The 25,051-nt window shown below is 50.0% G+C and overlaps 12 protein-coding genes across 12 annotated transcripts; 7 read left to right on the plus strand and 5 right to left on the minus strand.

The window, feature by feature from the left end:
- Positions 1–1,271: 1,271 nt before the first annotated feature.
- Positions 1,272–1,549, plus strand: N7519_005517 (uncharacterized protein; the record flags this gene model as incomplete). The annotated part of the gene is made up of 2 exons (XM_057292293.1): positions 1,272–1,287; positions 1,320–1,549. The coding sequence occupies 2 exons, from the start codon at positions 1,272–1,274 to the stop codon at positions 1,547–1,549; spliced, it is 246 nt and encodes an 81-aa protein (XP_057147104.1).
- Positions 1,550–1,617: 68 nt separating this feature from the next.
- On the plus strand, positions 1,618–2,054 carry N7519_005518 (uncharacterized protein; the record flags this gene model as incomplete). The annotated part of the gene is given in 2 exon segments (XM_057292294.1): positions 1,618–1,795; positions 1,815–2,054. 2 exon segments carry the CDS (start codon positions 1,670–1,672, stop codon positions 2,052–2,054), a joined length of 366 nt encoding a protein of 121 aa, XP_057147105.1. The 5' UTR covers positions 1,618–1,669.
- Positions 2,055–2,379: 325 nt separating this feature from the next.
- Positions 2,380–3,726, minus strand: N7519_005519 (glycoside hydrolase family 16 protein; the record flags this gene model as incomplete). Its single annotated transcript, XM_057292295.1, has 1 exon — positions 2,380–3,726. One exon carries the CDS (start codon positions 3,724–3,726, stop codon positions 2,380–2,382), a length of 1,347 nt encoding a protein of 448 aa, XP_057147106.1.
- Positions 3,727–4,027: 301 nt separating this feature from the next.
- N7519_005520 (zinc finger HIT domain-containing protein) lies at positions 4,028–5,363 on the minus strand (the record flags this gene model as incomplete). Its single annotated transcript, XM_057292296.1, has 3 exons — positions 4,028–4,754; positions 4,819–5,262; positions 5,320–5,363. The coding sequence occupies 3 exons, from the start codon at positions 5,361–5,363 to the stop codon at positions 4,028–4,030; spliced, it is 1,215 nt and encodes a 404-aa protein (XP_057147107.1).
- A 403-nt stretch (positions 5,364–5,766) lies between these two features.
- Positions 5,767–6,695, plus strand: N7519_005521 (oxidoreductase, short chain dehydrogenase/reductase family; the record flags this gene model as incomplete). Its single annotated transcript, XM_057292297.1, has 4 exons — positions 5,767–5,825; positions 5,878–6,174; positions 6,255–6,555; positions 6,606–6,695. The coding sequence occupies 4 exons, from the start codon at positions 5,767–5,769 to the stop codon at positions 6,693–6,695; spliced, it is 747 nt and encodes a 248-aa protein (XP_057147108.1).
- Positions 6,696–7,088: 393 nt separating this feature from the next.
- Positions 7,089–8,336, plus strand: N7519_005522 (putative endo-1,3(4)-beta-glucanase; the record flags this gene model as incomplete). The annotated part of the gene is made up of 1 exon (XM_057292298.1): positions 7,089–8,336. One exon carries the CDS (start codon positions 7,089–7,091, stop codon positions 8,334–8,336), a length of 1,248 nt encoding a protein of 415 aa, XP_057147109.1.
- Positions 8,337–8,955: 619 nt separating this feature from the next.
- Positions 8,956–13,974, minus strand: N7519_005523 (WD40 repeat domain-containing protein; the record flags this gene model as incomplete). Its single annotated transcript, XM_057292299.1, has 7 exons — positions 8,956–9,731; positions 9,791–12,223; positions 12,278–12,772; positions 12,820–13,052; positions 13,105–13,413; positions 13,464–13,587; positions 13,644–13,974. The coding sequence occupies 7 exons, from the start codon at positions 13,972–13,974 to the stop codon at positions 8,956–8,958; spliced, it is 4,701 nt and encodes a 1,566-aa protein (XP_057147110.1).
- A 2,172-nt stretch (positions 13,975–16,146) lies between these two features.
- Positions 16,147–17,400, plus strand: N7519_005524 (FAD-dependent oxidoreductase; the record flags this gene model as incomplete). Its single annotated transcript, XM_057292300.1, has 4 exons — positions 16,147–16,175; positions 16,282–16,591; positions 16,642–16,867; positions 16,970–17,400. The coding sequence occupies 4 exons, from the start codon at positions 16,147–16,149 to the stop codon at positions 17,398–17,400; spliced, it is 996 nt and encodes a 331-aa protein (XP_057147111.1).
- Positions 17,401–17,904: 504 nt separating this feature from the next.
- On the minus strand, positions 17,905–19,096 carry N7519_005525 (translation machinery-associated protein TMA46; the record flags this gene model as incomplete). Its single annotated transcript, XM_057292301.1, has 3 exons — positions 17,905–18,337; positions 18,394–18,937; positions 19,033–19,096. The coding sequence occupies 3 exons, from the start codon at positions 19,094–19,096 to the stop codon at positions 17,905–17,907; spliced, it is 1,041 nt and encodes a 346-aa protein (XP_057147112.1).
- A 1,179-nt stretch (positions 19,097–20,275) lies between these two features.
- wos2 (Hsp90 cochaperone SBA1) lies at positions 20,276–21,212 on the minus strand (the record flags this gene model as incomplete). The annotated part of the gene is made up of 4 exons (XM_057292302.1): positions 20,276–20,341; positions 20,397–20,636; positions 20,688–21,013; positions 21,188–21,212. 4 exons carry the CDS (start codon positions 21,210–21,212, stop codon positions 20,276–20,278), a joined length of 657 nt encoding a protein of 218 aa, XP_057147113.1.
- A 522-nt stretch (positions 21,213–21,734) lies between these two features.
- N7519_005527 (ESCRT-III subunit protein VPS24) lies at positions 21,735–22,518 on the plus strand (the record flags this gene model as incomplete). Its single annotated transcript, XM_057292303.1, has 2 exons — positions 21,735–21,803; positions 21,868–22,518. Exons 1-2 carry the CDS (start codon positions 21,756–21,758, stop codon positions 22,516–22,518), a joined length of 699 nt encoding a protein of 232 aa, XP_057147114.1. The 5' UTR covers positions 21,735–21,755.
- A 578-nt stretch (positions 22,519–23,096) lies between these two features.
- N7519_005528 (putative RNA annealing protein Yra1) lies at positions 23,097–24,973 on the plus strand (the record flags this gene model as incomplete). The annotated part of the gene is made up of 5 exons (XM_057292304.1): positions 23,097–23,312; positions 23,367–23,396; positions 24,353–24,517; positions 24,576–24,646; positions 24,700–24,973. The coding sequence occupies 5 exons, from the start codon at positions 23,097–23,099 to the stop codon at positions 24,971–24,973; spliced, it is 756 nt and encodes a 251-aa protein (XP_057147115.1).
- Between the last annotated feature and the right edge of the window lie 78 nt (positions 24,974–25,051).

Raw genomic sequence — 25,051 nt, forward strand, 5'->3', positions numbered from 1 at the left:
CTATGGCTACAGAAGCATCGCCTTTTCTTGTTGATCTCATGCATTGAATTCGGGGTTCTGTTCACCCTCCTACATAATCTCACATACCTCATCCATCGCCTGAGCACTTATCCACCATTATCCATATCAAGCACCACCATTAAGGCGTTTTCGGTCACCATTACACATTATCTGATATTTCGGCGCAAGAGGCGAACAACACGGAAAAGATGGAAAAAGGACCATGAATTTTCTATCGGCGCACTCTTTCTATGTGATGTTTTCAATGAATTTGAATGATACCCCACGCTCACCACCGCGGTGACTCAGTTGATACAAAAAAAGCCCCCTCTTGCGGACTTGTTTGATCATATTTCTTTGTTTTCCTCGTTCTCCTGGTTCTCCTGGTTCTCCTGCTTCCTTTAGTTTCCATAGCACCAGCTTTCTCTCCTGCAAGTGTAGAGTCATGTATTTCTATTGTATTGGTGTTATGCTCTTCACTTGGCCTCGGACTATACACGAGCAATTATTATCTAGTAGTAGTAGGAACATTGAGCTCTGGAGCTAACCCTGGAAGACTGCCCAGGCGGAGCACAGTCTGGTTAGTCACCCTGCTCTAACGGGGCCAGGTGACCTCAGCGACCCTAGGCCACTCACTAAGCAACCTGATCGAGCATGGTTCCTTTGAACCGCTTTGAGCTGCCAGGCTTCTCATTGCCTTTGAACTTTGACAACTAGAAGGACACTTGGCGCTTCCCAAATGCATTAGACTACAGAGAAATCGAATTCGGGGCTAGTCGGCGCACCGTCTATCAGGAAATCCTGATGATGCAAGCCATGGATTCAATCACCGAAAAGCCCGAGTGGCACCGCAAGGTGCATATGTACAATTAAACCGTCGCAGAGGTCATCCACTCACGCATACCAAGTTTTCGACGAGGAAATTACCACCAAATGGCGCGGATAACTCGCCGAAAGTGGCCATGCCAGCCCAAAAATGATCGATCCGATCACCAAAGAACTCCAATGGAAGGCGGATGCCTTTGTGAGAATAGGTTGCACGATCGCCTTTGACCCCGGGGTGGTGAAGTCAGATACCCAAATCGCACGCCTTGAAGGCTGCGGTCCAGCCACTAGAGAATGTCTTGGAAGGACAAAGGGATTACCATCCGGGGTCCGACGATAAAGTTGTGGATCTGGTGCACCCATCCTTGTTCCCGCTGGTCTATGGCCGAAGTCGCATCCTTCCGGATCAGACCATTGGAGTCGAATTGTATATAAGACGGTTGAATATGAGGGTACTGATTGGTATGAAATTGATATAACTAATGACCCCGAAGACCACACCGTTCAACTCCCCGAACCCGGTGATTCTGAAACCCCTTACCTACCAAATGACATGGTAGATCTACGCGAGGACTATGCTGAGAAGAGCTTGCAAGTCATTGTTAAGTTGGCAAATATTGAATTAACTCCTGAGAAGCCCGATTATGAGGGTGGCTCATGGCACATTGAGGGACAATTGGTGGGCGCCGTCCCTTGTTCTCTTTCCAATCTCTTCACTTCCTGAATTTCGAGAAAGGATCTATAAAACTAATGAAATATAGAACGAACACGTCTGTTCCACCGGCTATCTAGTATTACGACAGTGAGAACATCACCGAGCACCAGCGAGGCTTTCGACAGCGTTATGATATGGACAATATTCAATACATGGAATATCCCTAGGGACACCGCGAATACCTCTATCAGGTCTTTGGCTTTAACGAAAAGACCAGTAGTACTTCCGAACAAACCCGAGTCACCCAGGACTTGGGTAGCATTTCCACCCACAGGGCCGTCTTCTCACGTTCCCGAACACCCTCCAGCACCGCGTCTCTCCCTTTTCTCTGGCCGACAATACCAAGCCCGGCCATCGCAAGATCCTCGCGCTTTTTCTGGTCGATCCAAACCTACGAATAATCTCATCGGCAAATGTGCCTCCCCAGGATGAATTGTGGTGGAAGAGGAAGGAAGTTGTCGATCAACGCTTGGATGCCATGAGACTATTGAAGAAGCGAAGGATAACCGATTGAAGCTCATGGAGGAGAGAAAGGGCACTACCTTTGAGCAAAATATCCAATTTGAATTTGGGCAATTCAACTTATGTGAGCATTGAACGCTGTTTTTATGATTGTATTGCCACACCTAAGTACACGAAAAAGCCCTGGTTTGGAGAAGACTAATACTGTAAACATACTAGCAAATCTTGGTCGACATCTATTCAATGTTTTCTCTGATGAAACTTTCATTTTGGCCAGAATTAGAATACAGAACACTCCTGACAGTCAAAGCCAAGAGTCTCAAGGCAATATAAAGGAACCAAAATTGATAATAATACAAAGTCGGCCAGAAAATCCCCTAAAGTTCATCAATGTTGCATGGCCTCCGACAAAATCGATGAAGAGGCCTGTTTCTCCACTTGTTTCTTCTGCACTCGCGGCCCTGCCTACCTGGCTTGCACTTTTCTTCCTTCTTATCCGGCTCCAATGGGCCATTGCCAGAACCATTTGTTAGAAGCATCCTTTGGTGGCCGCCATGGTTCTGCGACAGAGGCCCATAAGGTCCTCTGAAAACATCGGAAGAACGGTTGTAAATCAGCTCGATGTATTCGATGCCCAGGTATATACTATCGCCTATTCTCATGTCGCCCGTCCAGAGTCCGCCGTTACTCCAAAGATTGAGAATAACCATGCTCTCTAAGTCAGGAACCCCGTACGATTTGGCATCCTGCATCTCGTCGTTGACATACCACCGTGACATGTCCGAGAGCCAGTCTAGGCGATGCGTGGACCACCTTGTCCATGGGACAGGTACTTCGGCAATGGTACTCGCACCGGGGATCTCCCGATCAGCGTCAAAATCGTAATCGGGCTGATTGGCATAGTGCACACGATGGGACGGGTCCCGCGTCAGAATTTCAATGTCCGATTCGCAGGTTGAGTCATGATAGGTGAAGATGCCAGCACAAGCACCGCTAGGTGGCCTGTCCCCATGCAGCGGAATCGTCCCGTTGTTAAAGGGGGCGACGCGATGTCGTTTTGGATCTCGCGGCGGCCATTCTTGATGCAGAGGGGGTTGCGACACGACGGAGCTCTCTGGCAATAAACGCAGCCTGACACGCAGCGAGCACCGGTAGATATTGCGTATGCGAGTCTCGATCTCCGCGGTGGAGGTGTATTCTGAGAAGCGGGTGGTGCGCAGGACAAGATACGTCGCACGGGGATCATCTTCGTCAGAGTCGTGGGTGAAAAAGACGTTGTGCTTGGAATTTACCATGAGGACCGGGGCTACGGGGGTGCTTCGGCGTTCCCAGTTCTGACTGCTCCAGTCTCTCTCGAAGGAGGTTTTGTAAAACGTCAGTGATCTGAGCTCCGAGTCCTTCTCATCATGGATCCCGGGCGAGACGGGCTCATTTTGCAGATCTTGGTCATTGCCCTCAGCATCATCATCCCAGTCCTCGTCGCCATAGTCAATGGGCTCTGACAGATTGAGATTGGCATGTTTCTTCAAATCCACAGCCCGGAAGTCCCACACCTTGTAGTGCTGGAAGTATCCCGGATCGGGTCCGGAGATCGTGTAGCAATCGCATCCGCGTGGACGTTTCTTGGTCGGTAACTGCGGCGGTGCTCTGTCAACTGATAGAGTGGACGCTACTGTGCCGAGATAGACCAAGGCCACCCCAAGGGACAAAGCATTGATCCTCATGGTGGCAGTAACAACCGTGAAGGATTTAAGATTTCGATGGTCCCCAAGTTAAGGTGAATTCGGAAGGTCTTTGTTTGGCTTGTTAGGAAGCCGCGTCGATCGTGATTTCCTCATCGGGTCGAGATATCACGTTCAGCAGAATCTGAGTAAATACGTCCGCATCCAAGCCTGATATTTCTTCTGGAAGGATGACTCTTGCTATAATTGACTGACAATTAGCTGTCCCTAGGTATCATACATTGTCTGGACGTGTGCCAAATTCGCCAACATCTTTTGATGTATCCCTTCATACAGAGATCGCTCATACCGCCGGCCCAGTCTCCGGGGCTGGTTCAAATAGATCTTTCTTCAATACCTCCAATACAAGGTTCTCATCGACATCTTGGAGATTCACTGAAGAACCGGGGAGCGCTTCATTTCCAGCCGCGTCGTCATCGCCACCCGTGGTAACAGACTGGCCTATCTCATCTGGCCCAGCCGTGCGAAGATAGTCTTCTTCCAGTATGAATTTGGAATTATCTTTGTCCGCAAACAGTGTCTCCGCTGAGTCTGGCAGTGCATAAATTGTAGGGAATTCTAGAACAGTCCGATTGCGCAGAACAGTATTGAGTGTTGAGGATTGCAGGAGAGGAGTTAAGACGGGTTTTTTACTTGTGGTTCGCGGACGGTGAAGGTAGAAGTAAAGACCACGGTGAGGAGCGAGGGTCTGGTTCGATGCTTTATCCGTTTGCTCAGCTGAGGCATCTGCTGGTTCCTTTTCTGAGTCTTTGGTCGGGGGCGGGGGTTTTGTATCTGCCTCAACCTTTGTCGTGACAGTATTACCGGGTGCAGCGACAGTTGTTTTAGGTGTGTCCAGATCTTCCTTCTTCTCGTCCTTCACTGGTTCGATAATTGACTCTTGATCCTTCGGTCGTGGGCAGCATCGGTTATAGGCTTCTGCGATAGAGCATGTATCAATGACAGAATCACGAATAGTCTTCACCCCATCAGCCGTAATCCACTCTATGGTCCAAGCAAGACGCTTATGCCTTGAGAAACACGTGTGTCAGTACAACGTCTGAATCGGAAAGGTAGGAGAAATTCCCGACTCACTTGGGGTGCAAACGCGACCCATTCTGCTTATTCCTCGACATCCCCTTTGGAGCCCGAAGAACTCTCACACCAGCATTTTCGGCACCGCGCAAGAACGCAGCCTCGCCCTTGGCAAGGCCCTGGTTCGGGTGCTTTCTTTTACGGCTAGCAGTCGGATGCGCCAAACCTTCGGGATTACCATCATCGGCCTGGACACCGCCCGAAATATCAATCCCGCGGTTATCGACTTCTCTCTCTGCGCGTTCGAGGGTACGCTCGATGCCCGTGATGAAATTAAAGTCACGGTCGAACGCGGATTCAGTGGTTAGTTCACTGCGCTTTAGATACGCGGCTGGATCGCGAACGCCAGAGCATTGCGACCAGAGTTTATGGCGACGTGTGCAGGGTAGAGAGCAGGTGCGTGTTGAGCAGCGTGGACAGCGGTATTTGGGAGGATTGGTATGGCTGTACGACACAGGTTAGATTCAAGGTATACCAGTATGTAATTGTTCATGAGCATACCATATTGAGCAGAGATCACTCAGCAAGGGATCTGAATCGGCCATCTTGGTTTGATTGTCTGGAGTTGGAGACTCGGAGATCCGATGGGAAATTTATTTGTCTTATCGATAACGGCCTGAGGCAGAAATCTGCAACTATACCAGCACCAACAACCTGTTTCTCCACGAGTCTACCTAGGTAGACGCCCCAAGGTTGGAATGAGCTCATATGTAGGCTTATTCATCTATAAATGGCCTAATTTCCCCCTCAAATGCGATCTTTTGCGGGGATACACCAGTCCCGTTCTCTGCAGATGATATCATCTGCGGATGTGATGATCAATCCTCGCTGCATTTCTAAGCTTCGGTGATAGCTTCCGGGCCGACGGCCATTATTTAGTTGTTCAGATTCCTTCATTCCATCCCCGACTTGCAAAAAGAATATATTCATATACATTCTAAATCAGATATGGCTTCCAAAGCACTCGCGGTCATTGCCGGCGTCGGCCCTGGCACGGTACGGTCTACGTCTTCACCCTCTGATTCCACATGACGCAGGATTGGCTGACAAAAGAGACAGGGCGCCTCAATTGCCAGGAAATTTGCAAAAAACATACTCCGTTGCAGTTCTGGGTCGAAACCCAGACAACTATAACCCAATCGTTCAAGAAATCAATTCCAGCGGCGGCCAGGCCATCGGCATCAGCGCCGACGTGTCCGACTCTAAGAGTGTCAATGCCGCATTCGATAAGATTCAAGCGCAGTATCCTTCCTCAAAGGTAGCTGCTGCTGTTTTCAATCCAGGTGGTGGCTTCGTAGTCAAGCCATTCCTCGAGCTAACGGAAGAAGATTACTCGATTGCACTCAAGTCCCAGGCGTACGTATTTGCTGTCTCGTGTACTCACTCGATCCACATTATTCTTACAGATCTTGCTAAATCTTTGGCTCCTATATCAGGCAGGGCGCCTTCAATTTTGCCCAACGGGCTATTCCGCTGCTCCTACAAGCTCGCGAATCGTCGGAGTATCCGCCCACACTGATCTTTACAGGAGCTACTGCTAGTCTTAAGGGTTCAGCTAAATTTGCTGCTTTTGCTTCGAGCAAGTTCGCCCTGCGTGCGCTAGCGCAGTCTCTTGCTCGTGAGTTTGGGCCGCAGGGCGTACATGTCTCGCATACTGTTATTGACGGTGTCATTGATATCCCACGTACCAAGGCCTGGGTATTTGAGCATGAAGATGCAAAATTAAGCCCGGACGCTGTAAGTCCAGCTCTATTGATTGCTTTATTTCGGACACTCACTTGTTATAGATTGCGGACTCATATTGGTATTTGCATACCCAGCCACGCACGACGTTTGCGTTTGAGTTGGACCTGCGACCTTATATTGAGAAGTGGTAGGAGACTTCTGGGGACTTTATTAGGTCTTATGGGGCATTGAACCTGATTAGTTGGCCTAGAAGAGCAGCATCCCGAGGTCTGCAGAACGAAGATAGTAAGAATGCATCATCACCACATGTGTCTATCTCATAGTAGAAGTATACTCGCCAAGCCAACACGAACAGCCAAAATCATATAGAGAAGCTGTCCTCACAGGTCTAGTAGCTAAGAGACTTGTCATTCTCTTGCCTGGACTTCGGGTGTAAGGTCGGGTGGATACCTGCCCGTTTTATACAGATGCTGAGTCAGCGTGTAACGTCACTTGCCATCTGGGGTCATTCCAGAAAACGGCACAGCCAAGCTCGGAGCTCTGACCTGTCACCTCAACCTTCCTCAACACTTGTCATTCTCACCATGAGCTCCGACGACGCCTCGCCGCAGGCAGGCCAGAAATACAACAACTCAGACGACTCGTCCCGAGCCCTCCCTGGTCACAACCCCGCGATCGCGAAATATAACAAGGTCCACTTCCGAAAAGAGTCAATTGTGAAGCCCGATCTTTTCACATTGTACTTTGGATTTTTCGGTACAGCAGCCTGGACGAGAAAGGTCGCGAGCACAGTGAATGAGCGAGTGGAGAACCACTACGTGCTAACAGCGCGACCCCCAACCCAAGATGAATTCGATGCAATTGTTGAGCACGGAACGCGATGCCTGTACCAAAGGCGGGTGGGTTTACCCGTAAGCTCATTCCTCGGAACAGCACTCCTGTACCGCCAAGCACGCAAGTCGCCAATGTTCCCCCGCAATCCCACGCCAGCAGCACTGTTTAGCATAGTGCGTCACATGTGGACCGATCCCAGCCTCAGGGGCAATATCGGATCTGCGGCATTCAAAATGCTCTTCATCGTAACTATCGGTAACATGGCATCGAGCGCTTACGCTGTTTCCAAAGATGCCATGAACATGTTGACGGACCCGCGACTGAAGGGGTTCATTGAGGACATGCGCAAGACAAAGCCTGAGGACGTGCGCAAGCGCAAGATGCAGGCCGCAAGCGAGCGCGTACGGAGTATACGCAGCGGTGAGCCAACCCTCGGCTCCCAGATGATCGGCCCGCCTGGTGGATATGCAGGCGGCAACGGGTACCAACAGGAGCAGCCATCTTACGATGCTCCCGCGCAGCCAAATTCCTACTCTGAATACGTGGGCTCAAATGATTCAGTCGGGAAACCTCAGTCTGTGTCATATGAGTCGTCTACACAGGAGTCGAATGGTGGTGCAGTCTGGGCGCGCGGCAGGAGCACTCAACCCGAGCAAAAATCGGCTTTGGATTTCATGGATGAGGACGATGCTAGCCCTACAGCTGCGGAATACCGCAATACAAACATTGATGGATCGCCAGCTGGCAGTGCTTGGGATCGGATCAGACGACAGAATGCCGGAGCACGCCCCCAGCCTCGACAGCAGCCCGGCATGTCACAGCCTCCACTGAACCCTTACTCTCTCTCTGCTGAATTTGGCCAGAGTGATCAAGAAAAGTATGACTCCACTCAGAAGACTGAAAGAGATCAAGCCCAGGCAGAGTTTGATCGGATGATTGAGGCGGAGAGGAACGTTGGCAACGAAAGCTCGCCTCGAAACCGAGGTTGGGGATCTTGAGGATCTTCCAGGGCCTTTTCTCTCTCTCTCTCTCCCCCTCTTTTTCTTTTTTAATTATCTTCGCATGTACAACTATGTCATCTCCAGCCTTTGAACAGCTACTTCTATATCACACCGTCTAGAAATAACTGATATTGTTATCATTAAGCCTTTGCAGGCATATATGTTTAGATAGGGTGACCCTGATCAAGAGAGCATGAGCAAGTGGACACAGGATTTTTTAAGGCATCGCTGTCTGCAATCTTGAAAAAGGGAAATATTGAAATCAGGACTAGGTGATTGTGCATTCAATCAACCCATAGGATTGGGGTTGATGACGGGATATGGTATTTGGAATATAACTTGGGGCATATAACTCGGAAAACGTCAATCAAGCAGAACGAGAGGGTATGAGCCCTTAAAACAGGGGTAATGTCAAGCATAAGCCAATGGGCAGTGAAAGCATAATGCGTGATGCGTGAAATCCAGAACATCGCAATTTCATGATAAAAACAAGAAATCTCAAAAAAGGGGGCTCACGATGCAAAAGAAGGGAAAGAAGAATAATAACAAAGATCAGCAAAAGATATATAAAAAAAGGAACACTCGTTCTTTCAGCCAGTCAAGCCCTAACGGGTGGCTAAACATAGTTCGGACCCGGCGCGACATAGCTCTGACTCGGCAGAACATAGTTCGAGTCCGACCCAGCAACTTGCGAGTTTAGACTCTCACGAGGGGCCATCTCCGCCTCATGAGCCTGCGTCCAAGGCTCGACACTGCGACTGTTGTTGCGCATACGAGTCAAGCTACGCAGCTTGTTCGTGAAGCTCTCGTTCGAGCTACGGTTTCGGCGATGGTCAAAGGACATCCGCTGACTATCCGACTGACGGGAATCCGTCCCCTGACCGTTTACATTGAGAGCCGGTGCCGCAGTCATGGCGCGAGGGAGAAGACGACCGAGATCTTCGTTGTTGTCGATGGCAATGTCGATTGTCGCCGAGGACTCGCGCGGCGAGACGGGCGTTGCGGAGATTGGGAATGGGGGTGGTGGAGGTGGGGTGTTGAGATGCTGCAGTTCGGGGAGGATGGGTGGAGGTGGCGGAGGGGGGATTGTCTCCTGCTGTGCTGAAGGTCCTCTCTGCATTGCTTGCTCGATGGTCTCTTCGATGCTCACTTGTACGTGAGGGGAGGTGCCGGAGATGTAGCTGCCTGAGCTGGTGCGGTTATGGCCCTTGGTGCGGCTGCGACTGCTGGACCGGCTCCGGGGGAGTGCTGGGTTAAAACGCGGGTGCATGGGGAGGTCGTTGGGCATCGAAGGGGCGTTGTACTGTCCTTCTGGTGCGGGGACAGACATCGATCGTCCGATTCTCTCGCCATCTCCTTGATACCGGGCATTACTGAGGAAGAGACTGTTGTCTGTGGGAATGGTGGGCACAGAAGGAGGTCGGTCTTCGTCTTGTCCGGTTCCTCCGTACTTGGGATGCCGCATGGCTCGAGAGTTGCCGGAAGCCCGCTGGGCATTCCGGAGCGTGAAGAGTTCGAGTCAGAACTGCTAGGATAGTCGGGAGAAGCTTTGCTTTGGGACGCCTTGTTTCGCGATGGTGCCCGTTGGAAGTATGAGCTTGTACCAGAGAAAGGCGGAGAAGCCTCGAGAGGACTTCTGGCGCTTTGCAACTCGCCCGGGAATGGGATGTTTGGTGCTGATGGATTGCGTGCGAGTGATAATCTTCGTGCTTCCAATTCAGCTGCGGCAATCTCTCTTCGCTTTCTCTCCGCCAGGCTGACAAATGGTGTCCTTGGGGACGTAAGATCTTGGAACTCATTGGCTGTCGAGCTTGGTTGCCCGTTGGAATACCCATTGGACGTGTTCTCCTGGCCAAAGACCTTGCTGCTCAACTGCTCCGGCACCGAGGCCTGCTGTGCCCAGGGGTCGGTTGTAGGCCCTGTCTGGATCACAGAAAGACTCTGCGAAGATTTGTGTCTTGTTTCCGGAGAACCGTCTCTTTTGGAAGCTGTTCCTTTCTCAGCGCGGCGTCGACTGGCACTTCGGTGGCGAGACCGCAGTCTCTTTTGGTTACCCTCGACAAGTCTCAAAGGATTATCAACATCCTGAGAAGATTCCTCGGTAGGATATGCCATAGGAAGAGGCGAGGATGGTGATCGAACGCTTGATCCTTGTCGGTCATTGCTGCGGCCTCGAATTGAGGCGTCTCGTTTGTCTGTACCGAGGCGGCTTGCAGTGTGTCGACTCGAAGAGCGCTGACGGTTCCGAGAACCTGGCCCTCTCACCTTGCTAGAACTTCTGGTGCGAGACTTCGACTTCCGTGTTTCGGCTGGCTTTTCAGACTCTTCGGTGTGGTATCGAGCCAACTCTTCAGGAGACATAGGCACCGGCGAGGAGGGGGAGCGCTTGGCGGGTTGAATGTATCGACGCTCACTCATACCGCGGGTATCTCGCGAAGTATCACGCGATCGATTGACTCTTGAGCTCTGGCTGGCAGTGTCGTCTGGGTTCCGTCTTCCGCGGCCCGGGGTATGTGGACGGAGCCTCCTCGCATGGTAGTTCGCTTCATCAAGGCTACTGATGTATTGGTCGACACTACGACCACTGACACTTGGGCTCCTAGCCGAAGCATAGCTATTAGCTGTCGAAGCGGTGCTTTTGGCGCTGGGAATCAAATCGGAGCGGTCCTGCGGATTTCGTTCACCTTCCAATGTCTCGATTTGGAGGCCGTCTGGCTTTCGATCCCGGGACCCGTTACGGTGATCATCATTTGTGAGGGCTTCGAATACGCCGGCAGCTGGAGATGGAAGCCCTTTGATTGCGGCAAACTTGTCTGTCCCTTGTATAGCAGTCTGGGGACTGGGCTTGACAGAGTCTAGACTGGGGGTGTATTTTGCGGCTGACAAAGTGAGAAGACCGCTGTTGCTCTCCTTCTCATCTTGACTCTGCTCATGTCCGCTCATTTCGTTTTCGGAGGTGGAGCTATACTCATTTTGGCTGTAAGAATTTGACCGTGAAAAGCTTGGAGGGTGCACATCCACTGGCGTCTCTCCTATCGAGGGTAGACGACGTCGATTGAAAGAAGGGGTATTTGTTCGAGAGGTCATTGCATGGTTCAGGCTTTGGATATTGTTCAGTTTATAAGAGCCAAATCCACCAGGAGACATTGCCGAGTCGGGAACCGCGGATTCAGCAATCGGGGTGATTCCGGGTGCATTTGTTGGCGTACGGTCATCGGACTTCAAGCCAGGGAACCGGAAACGCCCTGGCTGTGTGTCAAAGGAGGTAATGAGCTTCAGAGCCGGCGTTTTCACAGCAGGTTTCGAGTTAGATGTGGATCTTGGCCGGACGGGTGGTGGCATCATATTGGCCTGCGAAGGTTCGGGCGAGGTAACAGGAGACTTGGCGCGAATCATCTCTGCAAAAGATGAAGTCTGTTGGGCAGATGGAGATGCCCATGGTTCTGATGGTTCCGCTCCCGTGCACATGAAGCAGCGAATGGCGAGTTGTTGCTGGGAGTGGGTAACGACATGTTCTCCCCATCGACGAACGAGATAAGACTGCCGCTGCCAGTCCGACGGGAACAGGAGACATGTCATCAAGATAGCTTCCATGAAGTGATTACGAGAAACATAAACTTCAATGGCGTCGTTGCTGTCTCCGAGACCAAGCAATATCGCAGCCGAGGTGTGGATGTCTCCGAGCTCAAGCAGCTTCTGTACAAATGCCTGTCCGACCTTGTTTGCCTGGGCTTGGCCGCTCATCTGACTCAAAGCAAGAATCATCCAGTCAGAGGTTGTTACCTGCCCAGAGCTAAGCATCGAGGCCATTTCATCTGTGTCGTTCTCACCAAGCCATTGCGTTAGGAGAATAGCGCTTTGACTACCCACGGCGTGTCGGCTCACTAAGAATTGTCAAAAGAGGGCTCGAAATATAGAAGATACGGGGCAACACATACACTCATCTGTAATCAGATCTTGGATGTCTCCATCCCAGCCAAAAACCACGCTCAACATCTGCAGCCGAAGATCATCCGAAGTTAGATTCGTCTCATCGATAGGAGGCTGCTGTTTGTAAGGCACATCAATCAAGCGAGCCCGAGTGAACGGGAATAGATCCACAATGTTCTTGTCAGCAGGGCTGAGATGGACCTCATTCCGCAATCGCGATGCCGCCCTCGAACTTCTCACAGATGACATTGAGACTGAGGAGGGATACGCAAACGAAGCAGAAGCCTGTGGTGTATCACGACCAGCAGATGTCATCGAAAAAGTGGTAGTACTCTGACCAGAGCGACTCGGCGGAGAGAAGGGCCTCATATTATACTTCCCAGAGGACGCCTTTGAGCTCACCGATTCCGTCCGACTGCGCGATGAAGCAGGGCTTGTCAGATCCGCCCTCTGTCTAATACTTTCAATGCTGTTTGCGTCGAATGGCGTTCGTCTTGTCGCGCCTGGTGGTTCCCGGATATCAGGAGCATCTTGCAAGCGCCGTGGGGACATTGTTCGTGATCGACTGCCTTCCGCGGTGCCAGGCCGGGGATGATTGGAAGATGTTGCACATTTGCAACCATCGCCGGATTTTCCAGATCATACTGCTGGACTGAGTGCTGGGGCCCGATGGTAAATAGAGTCGCAGTAGGCCCGTAGTTTGCGATACCTCGAACACCGTCGATTGTGGGAATTGGATCGTAGGTAACATGTTTTGTTCGAACATCCCAAGACCATGTTTCCCTATAATCACATGTCAGCAAAACCCTAGTTATTCTTTCGAAGCGTTACACACCCTTCCAAATATTGCACCAATCTTCCATTCTTCGACCAGCCCATCCATTTGGGATCAGAGGAGTTTGAATCAGATCGTTTCAATACCCTAATCACTCGAGGTGACTCTTTCCCTGGTGGTTTTGCCACGCTCCAAACTCGTAGATCGCCATTCGATGACTGCGTTGCCAGCATGTCGGACTTCTGTTTCGACGAGGATGCATGCCAAGCCAAGGAAATAATTGGCGATGGTCCACGTGAAGTAGTCAGAGTGTGAAGAATGGTAAATTGAGGAAGTAAAGTCGCGATCAATATAGAACCATTTTGATATCTGAAACCTATTAGCGAGTGGTACTCTCAATCCTATTCCATCCCACATACCCAATTGCATAAGTACGACAATCTGTGGCTGGCGCAAGAGCTGTGATTGGGTCGAAAATGGTGCGCGCAGAGATGTGCTCGGAAGTGGGAGGTTCGAACAGGATCACCTCACCCTTGCCATTGCCTGTATCTGATCAGCAAATTTAAGATTTCGTAGGATATTTATGATAATTCTCTCACCGAATGCAACATGGCCATTACGCATCCACGAAGCTATTCGCAGATGGTCGAAAGAAGCAAACCGGGCAATCTCCGTTCCGGTGAAGATATCCCAGACAATCGCCGTCTGCCCTTCATCGTAACTGACAACCAATCTCCCCGCACCTCGCTCGCTGACATTATCGACCGATATGAAGACAATGTTTTCCTGATGACTCTGAAAACGTCGCTCGATTGCCAATGTATCATGATGCAAACATAGGATTGTTGAGCCCTGGGCATAGAGGAATAAGGACGCCGTCGAAGCGCAGGCCTCGAAGCGAGGCTGGACAGCTGGTGGTGCAGGTGCCATTGCTCTAACGGTCCTCGAGGGTCGCGATTCTGTCCCCAAGCTCCTATTCCGTGTCAATTCAACCATTATATTTGCCCAAAATGATGCATGTGACACGATTTGCGGGGAAATTGATTTTACTAGAGGGTTTGTCCCAGACAAAAGTCCCGAATGATATATAATCCAGAACAAGAGGGAAAATGAAGTGAGTCTAAACAAGATTGGGCCACTGACCTCTGTTTAAGCCAGGTAGATTGCTAATCGGCCACGACCCTGAGTACCAGTCAAGGTGTAAGACGGGGAATTCCAGGATATCTCAAGGCACATTTGGGTCAGGGAGATAATTAGCGCCTGACAAGGAATGTGACTGAAATTGAAATACTCCGTAGGCTCGCAAGATCCCCTATAAATGAAAAGAGGTGGCAAGATATGTAAGGAAATATGCGAGAAGGCGAGAAAGAAAGGAAGATGCAAGCCGTTGGAACAGGGGAGGGGAAAAAGAATAAAAAAATGAGAAATAGAGAAATAGAGAAATAAGATATTCAAGTGTGACACTTAGAAGGAAATTGGAATGACTTGCACGTTCATCACATAGAAGTGACGGAGGGGGCTTAAGTTTGTGACAGGATGTAAGACTCGGTTTCTATATGATATATACATATAAACAGGTTGCCCACAGAGTCATTAGTTGGAATCAAGAGCAACGATTCCCAAAAAGAGGAGAGCAGACATAAGTCGATCAAAATGAAAATACGGGAACTACTAAAGACTGGTTGGCGCTCGGGGGGATAACTGGGCGCTTTCATTTCCTGACTAGGACCATACATCTGTCCCGTTTCTAGAGTTACAGGAAAACCGGAGTATGACCCGGGATTAAAAGCACCACATTCGACACATTATTAGCGGAAACGGTGAGGTCGAGCCTTCTTGGTGGCTGGGTTATCCTGCGGGACTTGCACCAACGAGCATGCAGAACCCCAGTAAAGAAAAAGTTAACCTGGTTTAAATCAAATGCAGAGTTCCCGAATCACAAAGAATCCCTGGCCCTTGTAGCCTTAGTGTTCTGCACGTCGATCACTCGGAGGTAATCCAACCCGTCTTTATATAGTTGGAAGTATATAATAACCCTAAATAGCAACAACATTGACCAACTTGAACCAACTCGGTATATTTCCTCAAACTGCAAGGAACCGCCCAGTTTCCAAATCAAAATACATGCAAAATGAAAATAATAATGATAATAATGTGATCCGAGACAGTAATGTGATTGGGATGCTGTTGTTCTCAAGCTGCAGCTTCGTCACTTCACCGGGCCAATCACCATCTATCACTGCTGATCCCTCGGCGCGTACACAACCACCCCTCAGCCAATGCCTGCACTCATCCAGCCATTCCATAATAGTCTGCAATCGACTAGAAAGTGACCTAATTTGGTTCTATTGGCCTATAGCAGCCCTTTTCTTGTCTTGAATTCGGAGAAAAGACCGTTCAGAAGTTTCATGTTTAAACTAGTGTTTCCGATGTCTATCAATGATGATCTCGATTCCTTTTGTTTTTCTCTCTTTCTACCAAGCTCATCTATGAAGTGCGGAGTACTTCAAGGCGGTTCTGCACTTTGGTTCCTGTGATGTGACAGAAATGCAAAGATATGCAGTCATCCCTGCACAAAAAGGCACCGTCGAACATCCTGGAGCTTGGGCCCTTGTGATAGTATCGGGGGCACGCCAGCAGAGTTTTCAATCGAGCTTGCGTGAGAAAGGATTTCCATGTACGGAGTACTGGATGTACATTTTACTGCATCAATTCCGATCCTTGAAATAATACAAGTCACAAGAGCAGCCCTATATACATACTCCCGTACATAGTCAATGCGGGCCAAGGAAACCCAAAAATGCGCACCTACTGTTCATACTGCTGGAATTAAGAGGGTATATTCTACTCTGTATATCTCCAACTGTAGAGATATATTGAGAATCATTATATTCCTAATAATGCAGGAATACTGTTGGGCCAAGTGGAACGAACATGCCATGCGATGACCCGTTATCATATGATCGCGGGGGGGTCTTATCGCTTCCCCGGACCCTTGACTCATCCAACTTCCCCAGACATTCCAAGGTTGGGGCTTCGTGTCTATGAATTATCCCTATAAAGTCTTTGTTAAACCCTTGTGACAACTTTCCAACTCTCAGCATGTCCAAGGAGACAATCGTAGTGATCGGGTCAGTCCAACACTTCCACATATAAGATCCTCGAATCAATCCGCCCCCAAAAGATAATAAAAGAACGGATCACAAGACACAAAAATCAGCTGACAACCTCAACCAGAGCGGGCGTCATTGGCCTTTCCACCGCCCTATGCATCCAACAACACCTAACTCCTACGCAATCCATCCTACTCGTAGCCCGCGACTTCCCATCGGAAACTTCCGTCAACTACGCCTCACCGTGGGCAGGAGCCCACTACCGTCCAGTACCAGGCTCCTCACCACAGGCCCTGAGGGAGGCGGACCAAGCGCAGCGCACGTACGAGTTCCTGAAGTGGACTGCGGCCGCTGAGCCCGGCGCGGGCATCAACTTCGTCGAGGGCATTGAGCACCTCGAGGCTCCGCCACCGGAGTACCTGGATCACCAGAGCGTGCGCAATGTCTATTCACACCTGGATAAGTTCCAGGTTCTGGGGAAGAGGAGGTCCCGGCTGGCGTGGTGTGGGGTGTGAAGTACGGGACGTATGTGATCAACTCGCCTGTTTACTGTGCGCATTTGCTGCGCAAGTTTGTTCTCAAGGGAGGCGAGACGAGGCAATATACGCTTGCCAATTTGAAGGAGGCGTTTAGTATGGCGGAGAATGTGAAGACCGTGGTGAACTGCTCCGGAAGCGGGTTTGAGGACCCAAAGTCGTTTATTATCAGAGGTATGTATCTCTACGATAGGAGCCATAGTGATAGTTATGGTGGTTGTGTTTGGGATGCGCTCGAACGTGTATTCTTAATCTGTGTGTTGACATATTCTCTAGGTCAAACCTGTCTCGTCCGTAACCCCGTCTCGAAGACCATTACTCGACAGAATACGGATGGCTCATGGTCCTTCTGTATCCCGCGTCCCCTCGAAGGTGGAACCATTATTGGAGGCACGAAGGAGCCGAATAACTGGGACCCGAACCCGTCGCTGGAAACTAGGCAGCGCCTCCTTGCTAACGCAACCAAGTGGTTCCCTTTCACGCCAGAAAGTGGTGGCCAGTTCGATGTGATTCGCGATATTGTTGGTAGGCGGCCGGCTCGTGAGGGCGGTTTGCGCATCGAGGCGGAGAAGCTCGCTGATGATCGGTATATCGTTCATGGGTATGGTGCTGGTGGTCGCGGGTTTGAGTTGTCTCGTGGTGTTGCGGAAGACATCGTCGCCGCGATGCTCGAGAAGAGGCTGCTGCAGGCTAAAGCCTCGCTGTAAAACTATTTGTTGGCATTCAACGAGCGCATGGGTTGTTTTATATAGAGCATGTTGTACATATTTCTTAAGTTCATAGATCTTACAATGCCGTGCAATAGAACATAGAAGGCATCAGGTTCATTTGAATGAACGAACTTTTGCTACCGACAAAATAACGATGTGCTATCAAAAAGGTATATCGGCCGTTGAATCTTCTGTCACATGGGACACAAGACTCATCAAGCCTTTGCGCCCCCGTGGCTAGTCAGCCTTCACCTTTTCCTCTACGCATGACATTTGTAGTATATACGTATAGAGGTAGGAAGGAAAAAGCGACCAACCGAGCCCTCGGTGATGACCGAGGTTGCATACAAAGTCAGCAGTTTGGGCAAACAATTGTAGCGATCACTCGACATCGAGATCCGACCCCATAGCAACACAAAACAAACTTTCAGATTGCACGTGGCCGGGCGAGAAGGATCTTCAAGAGCCCACGAATCTAGTATCGTGAAGTTTTGTAGGGACTCAACCCACAGCTTGAGGTGTGACACCTCCGGGTATACTTGTGGGTAGAACTCCGCCATTGAGCTTGAGGAGACGTTCCTCTTCTTTCTGTTCACGCAGCCTCTCTGTCTCTCGCCGCATGACTGCCAAGTTCCAGGTTCCATTCTCATCCTCGCCCTCCTCGGGCTCACTATCCTCCTCAGCCCATTGGCCGCTCTCGAAGAGCGTACGACCAGTAGCTTCCTTAGCCTGCTGTGCTTGGGCCTCGGCGGCCTTCTTATCCATACGCTCCTTCTTCCACTTGGCAAAGGTCTCCTCATTGACGGGTGTCAGTGTGCCAGTCAGCTTGTGACGCTCGGAATCCAGCCAGTCCTCGAGGGTGAGAGTGTTTAAGGGCGATTTGTCCTTGAGGGCCTTCTCGGCGGCTCTCTGCTCTTTGGTCTTCAGAATGAATCTGCTCACGCGGTTAGTATTACGTACGAGACACACAAAAGTGGCGGCAAGACATACCCTGGTGGCAAGCTGTGCTTGTACATGCACTTATCTCCTCCGTTCGGACATGTCCAGAACCAACCGTACTTCTGGTTCTCGACTGCTTCGATGAAGTATTTGCACACCTTGTCGGTGGTTGTGCGCGGGTTGCCGTGTTTGCTCAGAACGACACTGCGTAGCTTCTCCTCGTCCCAGTCATCCATAGTATCCTTTTGCTTCTTCTCTTCTTCGGCGACCTTCTCATCACGACTGTCGGTGTACAAATCTTTCTTGGCTGCTTTGCGCTCGACATTGGGGTCGTGTGAGAATTTGCACTTCCGGCCCTTCTCACAGTGACCCTGCTTGAAGAAAATACAAAGGACAGTCTTCGGGTCAACACCGAAGGGAACCTTCTGGACCTGCACGGGCTTGAACAGCTCAAGGTTCTCTTTCCGGGCCCGCTCAGCGGCCGCCTTCTCAGCCTCACGCTTCTCCTTTTCGGCGGCCTTCTTCTTCTCGTCTAGGTTCTTGTTGCTTGCGGCTTGTGCTTGCAGCTGTTGGATCTGCTTCTTGGCGGCACCACCTTTTTTTCTATATTCAATGTTAGCACATGCTGGGGTATATCACGAGCGAACTCGCTTTTCTTCAAATCGAGGGTATGACGCACATTTTTCATACCAAAGGACTTATCCTCAACGGTGGCCTTCTTCTTCTTAGGCTGATCGCCCTTCTTGGGAGGCATGGTGACGGTTGGGCGGACGTGACGTCGCGGGTTCGGGGAAGAGTAAAAATGTGAAAATGCGCCTGTCTAAGGTGCGCCTCAGTTGGTGGCAAAGGGATAAAGAAAAAGACGCTGATGAAACCCGAAAGAATGACAGGGAGATGTGAAAAAGAAGATATCGAGTGGTGGGCAAGAATGCCAGGGTTGTTGTAAAGTGAAATGTTCTCGAAAACGAGGGGTGTGAGAAGTGTGACGGTAATTTTTGGTTAACCAATGACGGTGCGGGCCCTTTTTTTACTCCAGCATTGCCACGATTCGAGATGTACTAGGTAAGAGCTGAGATTACATATGTACATATGTATTTATATAGAAGATTCGATGTTTTACTATACAATCACTCTTTTCTCACTACATACATATGTACTTATCAAGTTCTGTTATTGTACAATATCCAATTTTGAGCATGTGCTCTTTAGTAACGTGCGTCATCTGCCCACTAATATTTGCCCTCGACACCCACAATAGGGCCCTCGCTATGGAAATATCAGTACGGCATTGGGGGAAAGAATGGAAGGTGTTTGAAATTGTTCTACGTACATTTTGAACTTCCTTATAGTCATGCATATATGAACTTCGCCTCCCACCAAATCCTAAAAGGATATCAAACAACACATACGATGTAGAGTACATAGTAAATGCACCTTATTGTGGGGAGAATATATCCAGGAGAACACCCTAAATAGAGATCACTTAATATGAAGTTGGTATTTGATCACGGTCTTCTAAGCACTAACGTGTCGTATCCATGGATATAACCCAGAAGGTTGATCGGCCTACCTAGGTAGTGGACAAGGTAAGATTTTGAGGCGCCTTCTAAATCACTTCATCTACAATATACAATTGTACCATGGATCACACCTGGGCAAAGCTACTTGATCACGTATATTACTCTACGTGAGAACCTGCAATGACCACTCATCACGCTTCATCAATCATTGGGATGTTTTCAATGAGATAGATCTACCATGTATAAAGGTTGGCCTTGGATCAAAGCTGCCTGGTCAAAATAGCCTCGCAGTCAATGGATGGTGAAAACCGAAGCAGATCCATATTTCAAAGCATCATCCTGTAGGCGTCTTATACACCTTCACTTTTCGTTTCTGGTCGTCATAGATTTCGCAGAAAGCAGGCATCTTACATTTAAGAAACCTCCTGGATCTTGGTAGACTTCTGGCCCTCGGCTTCTTCGAGCTCGGGGAGGTCCTCCTGCGGAGTCGTGTTAGTAGACAATCACCGATCACCTACAGGCGAGCAAACTTACATCATCTTCCTCGGCACCTTCAGCACCGGCCGCACCAGGCATGCCGCCCATACCGCCAGCCAGAGCGCTGAGGTCGGGCATGCCACCCGCACCACCCATGCCAGGCATACCGCCTAGCTTGGAGAAGTCGATGTTGCCTAGGCCACCGGCACCGGGGTCGCCACCCTCACCACCGAAACCGCCGAAGTTGTTGGCGTAGTCATCCTCGCCAGCCTCATCCTGCTCATCCTCGTCCACCCACTGCACCCGATTAGTCAAAATCCCATCATTTGAACAGACGCCCAAGCATACCTTGTCGAAGTTGGTCTTCAAGAAGTGCATCTTCTGCTTGCTCTCGAGAAGGCGGGGCCAGAACTCCTCCTTGAGCTCCTTCTTCCGGAGAACAAGCTCGACGTCGCGGTCGGTGTGGTTGACTTTGCTGTTCTCGGGATCGATCTCGGCAAAGAGGTCCAGAGAGACGCTGTATGTTACACCCTTCTTCGAAGGGCCCTTGAAAGAAACATTCTTCTCGGTGATGCTGAGGGTAGCATCGGCCTTGGGAACATCGGCGGCCTTGATGTTCACGTAAAGGTAGTTGCGCTCAGGATCCGAGTCGGATGAGCGCTGAGCCCATGTAACTGAAAAGTAATCACATGTCAGCGCCTTGATCTCACTTATAAAGGAAATTGTAGAATTGGCATAGTTAATGTTTCAAACAGTCTTAAGCAATGGATAACGTCATAGTAAATTCCAAGCAGAATGTGCAGTTCCGCGTTTGAGAGCGGGGAAGTAGTAGAATAGTCATAACATACCTTCGGGAGTCAAGGTCTGAGACATATTGAATTAGGTGTGGAAAGATAACTGGAAGAAATAAGGAAAGGGAGGAAGATCGAAAACGTGTCAAAGAGAGGAGAAGAAGTGTAAGAGAAGCTCATCCACGACCTACCTAAGTGCTATGTTGTAGAAACTGGTAGAAGCGTGCCTCAGGCACAAATTATGTGGGACATCGTATTACGTCAGAGCTGACTCAGTTTCCGCTCCCGGCCTGGACACTGAGCGTGGCACTCCCAGGTACCTCGGGAGCCTTGAATATTGATAGTCACATCAGTGTGTACTGATTTGAAGACTGAGCCAAAGACCTAACGATTCTAGCTCTCGAGAAGAGCCCCACCATAAAGTACTCCGAGGGGCTAAAACTACGCCAACATAGCCAACGAATTAGCCTTGCCCCGCCTATCTCTAAGACGAGATGCACCGGGCATGAGTTTAATCGCTGATCAAACCGACTGAACTCATTTGTTGAACCCTTTCCACGCCCTTGATTTGCCTGCTTATCTTTTCGTCGCCGCTTTCCCCTCCTATTACTACAATATTGCATTCATGGAGAGTCTCAAGGCGGTATTCTTTGGGCCCGACCCGCAAGCTCAGGTAGGCAGTTGGCGTGACTCGTTAATACCTGGAAATATGACACTGATGAAGAATAATCTGGCAGATGAGAAAATGTAATGCTTTAATACGCACAAACACACGGCAACTCGACCGCGATCTAGCCCGGCTAAAAGCCAGTGACAGCCAGACTCGCCAGCACATTGTCAATGCCTCTAAACGGGCCCAGCGAAACCCATCCCAGGCTAAGCAGGCTACCAATGACACCAAAGTCTTTGCAAGGGAGCTGGTGCGCATTCGGAAACAGACCGCACGGTTGAATACCAGCCGAGCTCAACTACAGAGTGTGGGAATGCAGGTCAATGAAGCCTTCTCGGCGCGCAAAATCCAAGGCAGTCTTCAAAAGTCAACTGGGATCATGAAGGACGTGAACACACTGGTCCGACTGCCCCAATTATCTGCGACCATGCAGCAGCTGTCTTCAGAATTAGTCAGGGCAGGCATTATCGAAGAGATGGTTGATGATGCTACCATGGACCCTTCGGTCTTTGAAGACGAGGAAGATGAAGCAGAATCAGAGATTGAGAAGATCCTTCAGGAAGTTTTGCAAGGAAAACTCGCTCAGGCACAACCCGTCACTGCACCGCCTGTGTCCAAAATCTCAGAGCCGGAATCTCCACAAGCCGAGGAGGAATTCGAAGACCAAGAAGCCACTCTCGCGCAGATGCGCGGCCGGTTGGAAGCTCTCAAGAGCTAGTATATATTGCGAACTCAGAGCGTTAATCTTGTTTATTTCTTATTGAGGAGTCTGTTCCACGACTCTCGTGTCTGGAGTTGGGTGCGTGTTTTTCCATAGTCTATTCTCTAAGGCTGGGCCTGTAGATAATGGGATTTCTGCTTGATTCGAAATAATAAAAATTATGCAGTCTCACCTCAATCTCATACACAATGGGACAATAAGTCAATCCAGACAAAACAAAGAGGGAGACAAAGATGAGTCAATAGGGACAAGAATCTCTCATTGGGGCTCAGTAGCACCCGTCCAATCAAATTGGTTGACATTGTTTGCGTTGGGCCCGCCAAAAAGGGCTTAGTGCGAAACCAGACCCGTCGACTTGCCCCCTCTCCTCACTCTTCCATATCCTTCCTCCTTTCAAGATTCATCCTTTTCAACTCCATCAACATACCCACTTCATCCCATTTGAGAATCTACCGTGATCTTAACTTCTTCTTTACACGCGACTTAAACACCTAGGTCGCATATCATTCACGACGCGTCCGTCCAGCGACTTTTGCTGAACCTGCAAATCGCCAGCTTTGCTATCCATCGCAGTCATGTCTGCCAACCTTGATAAGTCCCTTGATGATCTCGTCGGCAGCCGTCGTCAGACCGCTCGCCACACTCGTCGCCGTGCTGGTTCCCGCCGCGCTGCGACCAAGCCATCCACTGTTGGAGGTGTGAAGAAGTCCACCAAGGCTGCTACTCCCAAGGCTGCTCACCCAGCCCCTGTCGCCCAGACTGGTTCCAGCAAGATTCTTGTCAGCGGATTGGTAAGTTCTTGCTCTTTCTGACGTTCCTGCTTGTCCATGCGCTAATCTCCTCAGCCTTCCGATGTGTCCGAGGCCAATGTCAAGGTATGTTGATCTAAAGGCTCTCATATTGGCTTCCATCGCCATCTCTTTTCTCGAGAATCTTGCGGCGCAAACGATTTCGACCCGCCTTCCGACCTCTCTCTACCTCCTCCCGCATCGATGGATTTTCCTCGATGGACGGCACACAGTTTGCTTCTACATGTCTCTGCAAATATATACACATTGCTGGCGCTGCTGCGAGACAAGAAGTCAAACTGTGTTGTAGTACGGTGAAAGGATGTACATTGCTTGTGTCGATTCCCATACGGAAATCCACCCGCCTTGTTCTCTGAGTACTATGCCGAGGATGATTGATGAAAATTCATCATCCTGACCTCTCTTCAATTCCGCGCATTTCCTTCATGTCTTATACTTCGAGATCCATACGGGCATCAGCGAGCGCATCAGTGGAACAGCGGTCAACAGGTTCAGAGGGCAGACTGAAACCTATCTATACGAGGCTCTTGTCTCAAGCGTCTCTGTGAAGAGTCTTGCTGCTATGGGGTGATTACCTATTCCAGGGACTTAGAGAAGCTTGAACTGTTTGATATGGCCCTTGTTGGGAAGACATCCATGGGCAAATGGATTCCAGTTGACAAACTCTGCCGAGATAGCGGCGACATGGAAGAATGCTTTTGTTGAAGGACTTGTTCCTACCGCTTGATGGATGTATGGAGGAAGTGGACATTCCATACTTGCTATGGATATTTGTTGGCGTGTTAAGTTCCATTGCGGGGAGCAGATTTGCGACCTGTCGGACGAATTTGAATTTGCAATCATGGAGCTATATGTTCCAAGCCGCTAGGATATGGACGATGGATTGATGCTGTGTGCTCGCTGATGCTCTCTCACCTTTGGCCGTCCTCGTTTGCGCCGCCACTTTGCTTCCGACACCCGAGAACCGCGCTCTCACTGAAATTGTCTGACGAAAATACTGATCGTCTTTGTTTGCGCTATAGGAATACTTCAGCAAGTCTGCTGGCCCCGTCAGGCGGGTCATGCTCACCTACAACCAGAATGGCACTAGCCGTGGCATCGCCTCTATCCAGTTCAACAGGGCAGACACCGCTGCCAAGGCCACTAAGGAGCTCAACGGACTCCTCGTCGATGGCCGCCCCATGAAGGTAAATCCTATTGATCTGGCCAATCCTCCCTGCAGCATTGACTGACATGTAAAACTAGATCGAAGTTATCTATGATGCGTCTCACGTGCCCACTGCCCCTGCTCCTAAGCCTCTCACTGAGCGCATTGCGTAAGTTGATGTCCGTTCTATCTGCCAACATTCATATGCTTATCCATTCACAGTCAGAAGGCTCAGCCCAAGTCTGCCGCTGCCCCCAAGGCCAAGGACGACAAGAAGACTGCTACTGACAAGGGAAGCCGTCGCGGAAAGGGCCCTCGCTCTCGTGGCCGCAACGCTGGCCGTGGAAAGCCCAAGACTGTTGAGGAGCTTGATGCTGAGATGGTCGACTACTTCACCAACGATGCGCCCCCTGCTGAAGCTACTGCTCCCGTCAACGGCAATGTCCCACAGGCCAGCGCCAACCAAGACATCGGCATGGCTGATGAGATCTCCTAAACAGTTCAACTGTTACTTTCACTTTCCTCCATCGCGGCTCCTGTATGATACAGGTTTCGCAACATTCTCGGGAGTTCT

The sequence above is a fragment of the Penicillium mononematosum genome (assembly GCF_028829835.1).
Source record: "Penicillium mononematosum strain IBT 11891 chromosome Unknown utg000003l:1.0-8172316.0:1.0-8177699.0, whole genome shotgun sequence".
NCBI lineage: Eukaryota > Fungi > Ascomycota > Eurotiomycetes > Eurotiales > Aspergillaceae > Penicillium > Penicillium mononematosum.